Source organism: Cynara cardunculus, assembly GCF_001531365.2.
Source record: "Cynara cardunculus var. scolymus isolate 2C chromosome LG 8, CcrdV1, whole genome shotgun sequence".
NCBI classification, from domain to species: domain Eukaryota; kingdom Viridiplantae; phylum Streptophyta; class Magnoliopsida; order Asterales; family Asteraceae; genus Cynara; species Cynara cardunculus.
The window spans coordinates 21,293,584-21,308,216 of NC_037535.1; the positions used below are offsets into that span (position 1 = coordinate 21,293,584).

General features: G+C 33.7%; 1 protein-coding gene across 1 annotated transcript; it reads left to right on the forward strand.

The window, feature by feature from the left end:
- The first annotated feature begins 2,825 nt into the window (after window positions 1–2,825).
- Window positions 2,826–5,695, forward strand: LOC112516517 (abscisic acid 8'-hydroxylase 4-like). Its single transcript, XM_025123592.1, has 9 exons — window positions 2,826–3,088; window positions 3,191–3,512; window positions 3,605–3,754; window positions 3,844–4,092; window positions 4,229–4,318; window positions 4,446–4,524; window positions 4,631–4,737; window positions 4,894–5,012; window positions 5,410–5,695. The coding sequence occupies exons 1-9, from the start codon at window positions 2,889–2,891 to the stop codon at window positions 5,501–5,503; spliced, it is 1,410 nt and encodes a 469-aa protein (XP_024979360.1). The 5' UTR covers window positions 2,826–2,888; the 3' UTR covers window positions 5,504–5,695.
- Window positions 5,696–14,633: the final 8,938 nt, after the last annotated feature.

Genomic DNA, 14,633 nt, shown 5'->3' on the forward strand with positions numbered 1-14,633 from the left:
AATTAAAATATTACACAAAAAATAGAAATTTTAAATAATTAATTTCATACTAATATCGATATATATATATATTGTCAAATTTTTATGATATCTTCAAATTTATATTTTATTCAAAAATAAAATATCATCGTTTTTTTCAAAATCACGTAAGACCATACCTATAACATCGCTTGAGATAAAAAATAAAATGAAATATTAAAATCAAGATGTATCTCGCTGTATTACGCAAATACCCTTCTAGTATTTTTTAATTCATGGCTGCCATCGCAAATAATGTTTTCTAGCACAACTTTAAGCAACTCCCAAATCCCAATCCCAAACATCCTATTCGCATTTGGGCCCTTATCGGTCCACTGGATACTCATAAATCATATCATATATGGTCACTTTTGTACGTTATCCTTTCAAGTATTTTTATTATTATGTGAATTATATTTTTAATTTCTTTCATCGACTAAAATAAAACTTAAGTTCATCTCTTTACGCTTACGTAAACAATAACCTACGTGATAACAATTTTGAATAATCAAGTTATAGTCTTTATTACTTGAACAAGCTTATGAAATCTATGTCTTCATAAAAGTGTTTGTACGTGTATATATATAAAGTCTAGAGTTGCCTAAGGATAAGGTGTGGTACTAAGATAAGTACAAATCCCGTATAGTATCAATAATTCCATTTTCGACAACAAATCTAATAAAATCTAGAATCATATAATATTATTGATACATACTTGTTCCTAATGAAGTAGATAAATACCTACCTTAATGTACCATGTGACACGTAATCTTATAAATACATATTTCAACTTGATTGCATTTATAACAAATTGATCATTTGTTGTTTAAGAGAAATTTAAGAGGGTTTTTAGTTAGAAGTATTAAGCAACAATCTATGAATGAGTCCATTCTCCCAAAAACTCAAATTTTCACTACAAATTAAAATAGGAGAATGAAAATTCATTTTCAAGTCCGAGTCAAAGAACTCCTAAAATCATTTTTGCAATAGAATAGAGTCCTTGAGTTAAATGACCATTTTCCTCATTCAAATTGGCTTCCTAACCATTTCTTTCATGAATTGACCCAAATATCACTACTTACGCAATATTCATTGCGGACCTAGCTAAAAACCAAAATTTCAGCAAAAATATGCAACTACGACAGCCATATCCGCAATTACGATAGCCATGAGAAGGAAAGTTAGTTGGTCACATAGATTATTTTCTTGATTGGACCACTGGCATAATTCATGTGTAAGACTAAAATGGATGTGCGCACCAATGGATTTATTACTTTAATAATCATGTTGTCCTTCCAACATTGTTCCTAGGGCATTGAAATATAAAAGAAAATCCATATTTAATGTGGATAGCATGCCAAAACGTAGAGCAATTTGGCGGTGGGCACTGGGCAGTAAATGCAAAATTGGTGTGCTCAACCTGAATAATATGGCTCATTCATGGGTCACGCTGACGGATTTGGATATCAGAAGATTTAATCATGGTCGGCTGAATATCAATTAAGTACACAAGTCGGTTGATAAAGCCAAATTGATTATGATGTTATGTGCTCACAACCTTCTAGTCCATCCTCGGGGTTAGAGTCCTAATTGTTATTTGTGGACCCCGTTTGTTATCACTTAAATTGTAATTATAATGTTCTATTACTTATATAAATTATTATATTGTTAATTTATTCTATTACTGATAATTTATTAAGGTATAGAGCTCATATTAAACAAAACCATCATTGCAGGAAGAGAAGGGTATGCCTTGTGCACTTTAGGCTTTGATGGAAGATTTTCATGTGTTGTGAAACAACAATTGTGAAAATGCAGCATTTATACAACGTTGTTTCATATATGAAACGTTTAGGAATGTTTTTCTCCACAAACAAAACAGTTGAACGTTTCATATATGAAACAACACTGCATTTTCCCACGTATTGTTTCATATGTGAAACTACACATGAAAACTGATTTGTAAGTGTGTATGATTTATTGGGTTTGTAAATGATCATGCATCTATGTAAATAACTATGGGCATATTAGGAAATGTTTAGATAAGTATGGAGTATTTTAAAGAACTAACCTCCAACTTGGGTGGCCATTTTTTGGTCGTAAAGCATGGCACAGCATTCATAATTCTTGTACCTGAATCATAAAGGAATTATGAACACAAGATTGCAAATGTCCCAAACTAGTATTTGTTTTCATCAATAATTTACCTCTGTTTTTCTTCATTCATTTTGTGGGTACCATCTCAATTCACCAAGTAAATGGGACCAGTACCACGTCTTTTATTTCAACACCTAGATCAACATCTTCATGAAATAAGAAATCATTACCGTCTTCGCTACTGCAAGTTATTAATTTGACATGAATTAATAGAGCATGATAGAACTTCATCCATTCAAAAATAGTCTACTTTTGACTTTCTGTCAAATGAACTAAGCTAACGCATATATTAGGCCTTGTTCGACAACTATATGCTAGCTTATTTATTGAAAAAGCCCTTTTGGTTCGCCCTTTTAGAACAGCTACTTGAAGTAACGTTTCAAGGTCTTTTTTTCCAATTATGCCGCTAATAGTTTGGAGGATGCATCAAGGATATGGAAATAAATGAGTAGCAAATACGTAAGATATACCTGAAATTTACCTATTGGGGTAATACTCAAACTGAACCATCAATTGTGACACCAGGGTCTGCCTCTATATAAACCCCATGAGCCCTTTGCCCACAACTATAAGGATCCTCTCCAGCACACACCCTACACCTGATTCAATCATCTCCAGCCCTTTGCCCTCCAACTATAAGAATCCTCTCCAGCAACACACCCTACACCTGATTTTGTTACCCAATCATACCAAACAAAATCAGAGAGAGAGACATGAAGCTTCTTGTAACTATTTTCTATGCAATCATCTTTTTATCTTCTCTTTTCTCGTATTATCTATTCAAGAAAGAAAGGAGAAGGCATAAACAAACAGCTAGGCTTCCTCCCGGTTCAATGGGGTGGCCTTGCATTGGAGAGACTCTACAAATGTACTCACAAGACCCGAGTGTTTTTTTTGCCTCAAAGCAGAAAAGGTTGGTTAATATATCACAGCCATGAAAGAGGGTCCATTTATGTCCAACTACTCTTATGCACTAAATATAAAGCTGATAATGTTGTTTTTCCATCATGATCAGATATGGAGATATATTCAAAACTAGAATACTTGGATGCCCTTGCGTTATGCTTGCAAGCCCTGAGGCTGCTCGCTTTGTGCTGGTGACTCAACCTCACTTGTTCAAACCTACGTACCCAAAAAGTAAAGAGAAGTTGATCGGACCTTCAGCCCTGTTTTTTCACCACGGAAGTTACCATGCTCGCATGAGAAAGCTAGTTCAAAGCTCATTTTCTCCTGAAGCAACCCGCAAGCTGATTCCTGATATTGAAACAATAGCCATATCCAGCCTGGAATCATGGGCCAATGGTCAAGTTATTAGCACCTTCCTCGAGATGAAGAAGGTATGTATTGTCTTCCATATTATGTTCCAATAAGTCCTTTGCCTAAGTTTAGCTTTCGTTGATTGATATAAATATTTATGCATGTTCTACAGTACGCTTTTGAGGTAGGCATTTTGTCTATCTTTGGTCAGTTGAACAAGACATATACATATCAGTTGAAGGAGAACTATAGCATCCTAGAAAAAGGTTACAATTGTTTCCCAACAAAGTTGCCAGGAACTGCATATCATAAAGCTTCAATGGTAAATAAGCTTAAGTTTCTATAACTTTTCATGCTATTCCTAGCTAGGACTCTGCAATTAAACCTCTTTATTGATATGGACATGTGAAGGCAAGGAGAAGGCTTAATCAGATTCTTGAAGAGATTGTCCGAGAAAGGAAGGAGAATAAATTGGTAGCGGGCAATCTCTTAGGTCATCTCCTGAACTTCAGAGACCAAAAGGGAAACACGTTAAGTGACCAACAAATAGCAGATAACATCATTGGGGTACTGTTTGCAGCTCAAGATACAACAGCTAGTATCCTAACATGGATACTGAAATATCTTAACGATGATCCCAAACTTCTAGATGCTGTTAAGGTACGATTCTAATAAATTTACATTTTATATGACGTATGTAATTACTTATACAGGCCCACATATGTGACTGTTTTCAGTAGAATGAACTTAGTGAAAAAAAATTACATACTAAGATACCAATATTGCATGATGGCAGGCAGAGCAGAAGGCAATTTGCGAATCTGAATATGGAGGGAACCCGACCTTGACTTGGGCAAAGACAAGAAAAATGCCACTAACATATAGGGTATGTACTGATACAACTTGGCTGGTTTTTGGTTTGAGTGAAACTAGAAAGGGATTGTAACATTATTAATCTTTTTGGTATATCATAAACTACATTTTAATCACTGATATACACACATCAATTTCAGGTAATACTAGAGAGCCTGAGGAAAGCGAGTATTATATCTTTTACTTTTAGGGAAGCAGCAGTTGATGTTGAATACAAGGGTGAGTAAAAGTAGATTGGAGAAGGGAAATAAGATTTTTTCTGCTTAGAATCATTTGTTAAGTGCTTTTATTTGACTAATATGTGATGATGTAAATAAACCAACAGGATACCTTATTCCAAAAGGTTGGAAAGTGATGCCGTTGTTTAGGAACATTCACCACAATCCCGAATTCTTCACTGATCCCGGAAACTTTGATCCGTTCAGATTTGAGGTATGGATGCAACACCTGTCAAAGTTATAATGTTTGAGCCCCCATCGATCACAATTTTTACAGACACGCACATGAGTGAGCATAAACCATTTACACAGAAATGGAAAGAGAGTTTTATGGAGCTTTCTGTTCATCAATTCTTTGTCCTTTTTGCAGAATCCTCCAAAACCGAACACATACATGCCATTTGGCAATGGAATACATGCTTGTCCAGGAAATGAACTTGCGAAGCTTGAGATGTTTGTGCTACTACACCACATGCTTATGAAGTATAGGTATGATGGTAACATATAAGCATTCAATTAGTTATTTGAATCTGTTCTGACTTAAAAAACTCTTATAGATCCAAAGGTTGTAAATGGAATAACCTCCCGTAACCATAGACATCGCTTGCACTTCAGTTATGCGTTGATGGTTAAACTCTTGAGAATTTACCATAGTGTTTCTTGATAATGCAATTTATCAAAATAAAAATGTTCAACGCATACCACTCACACTGCAGCTGCGGCAGGCAGCATATTCAGTAACTCAAGATAAAACCTGTAAGTGTATATATTTGGCGAAAGAACAGAGTTTCTTGATACAGAAATAGTGGTCAAAATGATGCCTGAAACCGAGGAATTGATTTAATTCAACCATGCTGATTTTTTTGTTGGTGATTTTGGACGGCAGGTGGGAATTGGTGGGTTCAGCAAGCTTAATACAGTATAGTCCATTCCCAGTTCCAGAGCATGGCCTCCGAGTTAGGTTCAAGAAAGAATTTTGATGAGATTCTCCTAGCAAGAATGCCTCTTTAATTCAGTTAACAATTTAGTACATAATGCATGCCCTATGTTTTTGTCCAGGGTCTAGCTAGCTACCTAATCCTTTCTGTAATCATGTTAATATTTGTGTTCATGATGTCAAAAGTTCCATTGTAGTTTATTACCACTGTGCCTATATGTATGCAACAATAAAGAACTCCTATAAAGAGGACAATTATTTACTTCCTCTCTTAACCAAACACTCTTCATCTCTCCTTTTTTATCCTTTAGTTCTCTTATCACCTTTATGCTTGTTGATGGCCTAATACTTGGTTTGATGCAACTAGATATGTCCCTCACCACTAGGAAGTCTCATCTAACTACATGGAGATTTTACCTGATGACAGAAAAATGGTGCCATTTTTTTATTTTCACAAGTTAGACCATACTTACTGCCTGTTTAAATGAGATATGAACATGTCCCTTTCCATATATTCCTGGACAAGTATGTATGAAGATACCTATTGGCTATTGCCAAGGAACCTTTTTGATGAAGAACTGTTTGCTATGTTTTCAGACAGACCATATTATAAATCACCGTGGATCCAAATACAATGTGCATGTGCTTAGCAATGCTGAAACTATTATGCATATGTGAATTGTTCAGTGCCCCATTTGTGTTAGATAAGATTAGAGAGTTGGCCCCGTCACTAAGAATGGTGCACAGCATCAATGCTCTAACTTGGCCTTTCTGTCTGGATTCTTCTGAAAGGGTCGTGGCAATAAATGTTAGCATTTAGCTTTAAATATGACTTTACTATCAGCGGGTCCATGTAATCAACTCATAGATCCCACAAAGGTGAAGAATTCAGAGTTATGATGGCTTACCACTGAATCTCTGGTAAATGACTTCCATACAAATGACTACTGAAGACATCAACTAGTTCTAAATAGAAATGAGAGACCCTAGGGCAGGGAAACAAAAAATTTCTGGATAATTTCAGGCAAAAATTTAACAAGGGAAATTCTATAGCTACCACTGATGTTACCACCAAACTCACCCACCACAATCCACACGTTCAGGAAAAAATATGTGATTTGATGCACATTTTCTCCCAATTACAATCTCGTTCCTTAATAATGGAAATAGTGGTAGGTTCAATGGTATTAACCAATTTGAAAAGTTCTATCCAAGGGAACTACAAAGAAGAATAACTAACATTTGGTAGAAAATATGTGCAAGCTTGCCAACGGAATCACAATAATAAATATCAAGAGGCATGTTTCAGAATCATTTAACCCCATAGATGTACCAATTATTGAAATATGTCAGCATATTGAAAGGTCCATGGCAGGTGCATATAACATTATCAGTGATGGCCTACCTATCATGGGATTCATAGTAAAATACTTATAATGGCATTGTACAGTACTCTCCAAATCAACAACTCCATTGGAAGGATAGATATAGGTAAATTGATGTTGCAAAACATAGATGTTTCAAACTTTGAAATATGAAGCATTTACAAGTTGTTAAGCAAATCAATCAAATCAACCCAATGTTTTTTTGAATAAACCGACAAGCAACCTATGGTTGTGATTATCAAGTAATTGATATTGACCGTACGATGCCAGACAATGACTATACGATACTCTTTAACATCTACGCACATTACTTTAGATAGAAAAACACGGTACATACAGCTTTCACGTTACCTGTTCGTCTGAAGGAAGGGATTGAACAGTCAACTCATAAACGCTTTCCTCCCTGAAATGGAGGTTAGCCTCCTTGATCATAAAGGCCAAAAAATATATTACATTAATCAACCTCACTAGTCATTTCTCGACACTCTACAGCATTCAAGAACATTTCTAACCATGTGAATAGACCACATATTCAAGATAAATTTGTCTAATCAAGAAAAAGAAATAGCATACCGTACTTAACCTCAATTCCCAGGAAGGACCACAAAAAGAACATTCGTCATTCTTCATGAGAATCATAATTAAATGAGAAATTTCTAATAAGCAGGACTTGTCAAATTGAACAAGTACCGTCAAAAATAGATCACTAGATTTGGACTAATTTTTTAGCCTCCATATCCACAAGAAAGCCATGAGCAAGTTTCCTACTCTTCTACATTGACACAACACAAGCAATGAGAAAGCAACAGACCATATCAGCTAAATGCCTTCAAATGTAAGAATGACAGCACAGGCGAACCAGGACTTGTAGAGCATCTTTACATCTATCAGATCCATCTATAATAATTTACTGAATACATCCCATAAGAGAGATCACATATAATATTAGAAAGACAACCCTAGTTTTTCTCAAGTTTGATAGTTCTTTTGTGGAGTACTTTCCTATAGCTCTAGATCTTTCCCAACATCCAATATAGTATGATCAATTCTGAGGTAAGAGTAAGCCTATTTAATCTCAAAAGTTTGACAAGGAGGTATATAGATGAAACAGAATTGGAAGTCCCTTAAACCAAACCAAACTTACACAGTATATCCCGCTCAAAAGTAGGGTCTGAGGATAAGATGTAAACATACCTTACCTCCATCCCAAGGGGTAGAGAGGCTATTTTCATGAAGGCAGTGAAAAAAGATTTTAACAAGATAAAGAAGTGCTTGAAGCATTCTTGGTATCGTCGAAAAGTTTAGGAAAAGTAGAACAAGTACTTATACCGAGCAAATAGAGGAACATGTTAAAAAAACAAGTATCTGAAAGCATTGCAGATAATACGAGAAAGTAGGCATAGTAGAAATGAAGAATAGCATAAGTGGACAAGTAGTAAGCCAAGAGACCCGCTCCCTATTAAAGTGCATCTATGGCACTCCTGGCTGTGGCCAAAAGCCCCCCCCCCCCCAAAAAAAAAAGTTTAAGGAAATGCTCGAAGCATTCTTGATATCGTCGAAAAGTTTAAGAAAAGTAGAACAAGTACTTATAGCGAGCAAATAGAGGAACGTGTTAAAAACAAGTATCTGAAAGCATAGCAGATGATACGAGAAAGTAGGCATAGTAGAAATTAAGAATAGCATAAGCGGACAGGTAGTAAGCAAGAGACCCGCTCCCTATTAAAGCGCACATATGGCACTCCTGGCTGTGGCCAAACCCCCCCCCCCCCCCCCCCCACCTTCACTATCTATCCTAGCGCTCTGGAAACAAAATGTTGGCTCTTAAGCCTCCCCCATCCCACCCTCTGCTTCTCCCTGCACTCATCCATAGTAGCTTACAACTTCATACACATAATCCCAGAAGCAGACCTAGAAACTTTCTGCAAATAGTTACCGTAATATATAAATTATTTATAAAACAAAATTTAATTATACCTACAAAATAATGTACAAACCACTAAGAAATTAAGCAAACTAGGTTGGGTCAGCTAATTCTAATTCATTTATGGGTCGTGCTGGGCTTGGAGACCTTTTTCTAATTTAAAAAAATATTGTAAAATATGTTCCATCAAGACTTGAACCCATGACCTTCTCCTCCTCTAAGAGCAATCTTACCAATGCTCTACACCTTTGTTCTATTTCATTTGACCAAAACGGTTGCACATATCTAATCAAAATGGTGACACCTTTAAGAGTAGTAATTTTTGTCCTCCACATTGGGACAATGAAGTGGTAGCACATGCCACCATATGCCCTAAGCTAGGTTCACCCCTGCATCCGCTACCTTAGTCTTACACCTCAGAAAACTCCTCCCAAAGGTCATAATAGGCTATTAATAACTACTACCATGGTTTTAAGTTGGTTTTGTGGATACTAAATCAGCCTGTTGCTTTGTGCTCTGGCATTATACAAAAGGTATTACTTATCAAAGCAATGATCCCTCAAGGTGTAATGGGTTGGCTTCATGCATCTCTACGGGATTCTGATTTTGTATTGTTTAGGTTTTTATATAGGCCCGAGGAGGACAATAAGAATTCAAATGGAGGAGTTTATAACACAATCCCACATCAATTATAAATTCGAATCAGAAGTCTTTTCCAAGTCCTAAGTAATTGATGACTAATCACTACCACCATGATTTTTAAGTTGATTAGAAAGTCACTAGGACTGTTAAAAAAGTGATACAAAACAACTAATCATGAAAACCTTGAAACTGCTGGCCATGGACGTACACAATGACTCTCGCAGATGTCCATGAAACCTGTTTTGTGCCAATGTCCGTTTCAAATCCATGGAAGCAACAGAAATATCCATGCATGTTTGGCATGATCGTACTTTTAGCTTTCTTTTTGCATAGGATTTCTACTTGTTGCCTAGTATAGATGCACCCTTGGTTCTACTTTGTTAATCACGAAAATATAGAGAACCGCGTAGAGTGGATTAGCTTTAGTAGTTTTGAGAGGTTGAATCAGTATTTGTGATTTTTGTTTGTAATTCTCTTTCGGTTTGCATTTTCTCTTCAATGAATAAAAGATCCTCCATTTGTATGTGGACATGCACCACCTTCCAGTGGTGGAACCACGTCGTATATATGAGTTATTTGCTTTTTTTCTTTATTTATTTTTTACATATTTGATTTGTGGTCGGCTTTATCGTTAGAGAGGCAAAGATCACATCTTAGTTTTGGTTTCAGAAAGTTTTCATCTTTATTAACTGGGACTGTGTGATCCAATACCAACAAGGACAGCCTTACTTGGGACTCTACAGTTTTAAGTTCGACAATCAACCTGTAAGAAAATCACTACATGTTCTAATTACCAAAACCGCCAATGTAAAAGTTCTATCATGGTTTGTAACCTGCAGTAAACTACAAGCAACAAGTCTTATACTAAATATTTACCTCGTCTAGAGTAGTGAGATAGGTAAATCATCTACAGAACTTGCGCCACCAGTGAAAATCAATATGAATGAGCTAGCAAGTCCCGTCTTTCCAAAAGTGAGTCCACTCCTGAACTTTACTGCTCAAATTGCTTATTTTTTAAGTTTCTTGTCATATATCAGTAATTTTCAGCAAATAATGTAATTCAAATCGCTTTTCGAAGTAATAATTCGTAGCTAACCTACTAAAACACCAATGTAGATTTTGTACTTGGAATACTAGCTTTGAATTTACAAATTAAGAGTTCAATATAGTTAGCGAGCATTGTAGAATAGAATAAACATTCGATATAATTGATCAATAAGTCATTTCAGATGTCAGACCGGATCCTTTTGTAAGGAAATATGTAGCATATCAAGTAATCCATGTTAACCTATTGATCAATAGTTCAAATACTAAAAACATTCGACATTGAGCACCGCGTCATATAGCGATTACATCAAATTTCCAGGAGCAAAACCTGATTTCGAGTATCAAAAAACGAAAAACGCAATTGAAATGATATTATAATTTAGAACCGATTTTACCTCGCGGATCCCCTTTTAGGTCAGGCTTTTGCATCCTAATAGGATATCATTGATCCCTGTGATCATCTGGACAACATCACGTATCAAAACCATTAATCAGTTGTATGATATCAAGCAGGAGAGCGACGTATGAGAGAATTTATTGGCGCCAAGTTTCTGAAGCTACCGAAACATTACAACCGCCTCTAACCTAAAATCCCAGTCATTTGTATACAAACTTTTAAATTAAACAAATTTTTTTAATTAATTTCTAGTTTTAATTTGTTTCCATTTCATTAGTACTCATTATTGCAAGAGTTGGCTGTTGGTTTAATGTTTGGTAAGCATAAGTTATTTTATGATTTTTTATGTTAATTAATATATCTATAATACCTTATAAACCAGATTTATCAAAAATCTTAAAAACAATTTTTAATACACAAAATATTATATATTTATACATAAAGTTTTAAAAACAACTCATAATACATTAAGTATTACTACTTTATGCATTCAGTCTTAAAATCTCTTAATCTATAATTAAAATAACATATAATACAAGTTACCAATGCACATTATTATCATTTTTTTATGTTCCCAAAATACTGTTGACACATTTCACTCATGCCTTCACCCTCTTATACCTCTATGTCTTCTCCTCATCCCCCAATGTGAGATTCAAACTGATATTCACCATTAGTTATTAAAAGTTATTTCATTCATCTTTCGTTCATCTCTCTATAACTCATGGTCTCGCTCTCGATCTCTTGATTTTTTGCTCTTGGTGTAAATCAAACACATTTTAAATTGTCATACAATTTTTTTTCATCGATAGACTGTAATTGGAACCATAACTCTTATTTATTCAAATTGTATTAATATGTAAAGATCAAGTATAACTTATATCATCGTTAAATCTTCTCTAATAAAACCAGTGAAACTTCAAAATCATTAAAATTCACGGCTCTCATCGCATTGCGCGAGTACACAACTAGTTATATTATTAATGATTTGTTTTTTTCATATTATAAAATGTTACAATTTATTATTATTTTTTAAATGTCATTTTACAAATTTATTAGTTATTTTTTGTGGAAACATTCAACCCTTTATCAATTGGCTGGACAGACATAAACTTAAGATAGTATATTGGTCTTTTAAGTTAACACATTGAACTTAATTGGTCTCCAATAAAACCCTTTATCAATTGGTTTGCTAAATACAATATATTTTTCAGAGGTAATTTGGAAGTTTATATTATTTTTCTTTTTTAAATAAAAATAGATTTATTTTTCTTTTTTAAATAAAAATAGATTAATATTTATATTACAAGTACAAATAAAATATACTAAATTCAAACAAACCCTAGGGATGGCAAAAAGAACACGAAACCAATAATGAAAATTGAAAAACGAAATTTTGAGTTGGGTTTAAGGATTTCTTATCGGGGATAAGGCAAGGATCGAGAACATATTCGGGGATTCTACCGGAGACGGGGACAATGATCATCGGCCCTGCCCGATGTGTGTGTGTATGTGTGTGTGTATATATATATATATATATATATATATATATATTGGTACCAAGTTATTTGATTGGTAGTACTATATCAACTATCTAAACTTGATTAAACTCTTCAGTTAACTAAATAATGTAAATTTCTGACTCATAATTCATAAAGATACATTTGTAAAGGGCTCAAATCAAAGCCCACTTGAAGAGCAATCTTCTTTCTTACAAGTCAAATTGGGTAGTAATTTCACTAAACCAAACCATTCCCATTTAGTACTAAATCCATATATATATATATATATATATATATATATATATATATATATAGAAGAACGATCAAATAAAAATCGTTTATATTTATGTAAACTGTGTAAATCAATCTTACCCATTCATTTTTTTTATCAATGGTTAAGATTAATTAAGGTTATTTAAGGAAATTAAAAAAAAAATTGAAAATACATTTTATAATACCGATAAGGACAAAAGGGTAAAACCAAATATTATTAATGAAACTAATTTATTTTTTGTAAAGTAATTTATTATTTTTACGTTAACATTTATTATTATTAATGAAACTAGTTTATTTTCCATCTTGTAATTTTTTCATGACGAACCGCCTACATTATGCACCCGTTTCATTTACTAAATGGATCACCTACACCATCATTGAAACGGGTTTCACCATGAAAGCAGTTCACCACTCATTGTTCAATTACGTCATGAACCAGTTTCACCTTCATGAAACATGTTTCATGTAAATTAATTTTTTTATTTCACTAATGATTTGATGCATTATTTTCTTTAATCCTTACAATCATCAAGATTCTTGAGCAAATTACAATCTTCAAGATCCCGAAACAGATTCATCATGTACCCGTTTCATCATGCAATTATTTCATGACGAACCAAATAAATTATGCACCCGTTTCATGTTCCAATTTTTCTACTAAACGGATCAACTACATCATCACTGAAACGTGGTTCACCATGCAACGATTTCATATTACTCATTGATCAATTACAACATGAACTAGTTTCACCTTCATGAAACATGTTTCATTAACATTATTTTTTTAATTTGAACCATAATTTACGATTTCATTCTATAATGCAATACAATCTTCAAGACCCGTTTGCAGATTCAATCTCATAATAATATATCAAATTCAAAATTTTAATATTATAATATAATTAAATATTTAAATGTTACCATTTATACAATTTCTTTTATTACGTTTCCTTAATTAAGATTTATTAATAACTTCCATATTTAATAGAAAATGTTGTAAGTGACCGAAATACCCTTATTGATTAAATTTAATTAGGAAAAATGATTTTTTCTATTGGTCGAAATTAGTTTACACAGTTTCTAAGAATTAGACGGTTTTCGTTTGAGCCCGCCTCTCTCTCTCTCTCTCTCTCTCTCTCTCTATATATATATATATATATATATATATATGTATATATATATATATAATAATTAAAAGAAAATTACTAACGTTGAAATTTAAAAGGCTTTAATCCATTTACCTCAACACCCCAAATAAGTCAGTAACATAGTACTACCGTTGTAACACCACAAAAATCCGGAAAATAACAATAAATTTAAATTTTTTATTAACACGTAAAATAAAAGAGAATTCTTTTTTAAAAGTTAACACATGAATATTTATAATTAGTATACGATTATATATATTAATATATTAATTAAATAAAATGAAAAATAAAAATAAATAATATAAAGTAAGTTAAATCAGTAATTAAAAATAACAAGGTTTAACTAAGCTAAATCATTTATGAAGTAGATGGATAAGTGGGGGTACGAATGTATATATAAAGATCTGTTAGCAACTCCTTCCTAAGACATAGGGAAATGTCAAAACCTATATTTATGGGTTGTTTACTAAACGTTTATTTGGGTAACGTTTACCAAGTAATATTATCTCGTTGGATGAATATAGTAAGGACTAAGAATCTTATCCGGTAAGAACGAGACAATAATCAAAAGTCTTACCCGGTAAGCGAGAGCGACGACTCTTATCACGGTAAGCGTTTACCGGGTAAATTATTTTATACTATATATGTCGTTTTTGTGGGCTAAAATCTTACCCGGTAAGTACATAATTAGGGGTGTAAATGATACGAGACAACTCGCGAGGTACTCGAGATCGACTCGGTCAAAGCTCGACTCGAATAGGCTCGGTTCGAACTCGAGCTCGACTCGATATATTAACGAGTTGAGTCAAGCTACCCAATACTCGACTCGAAAAGCTCATGAGATACTCGATTATT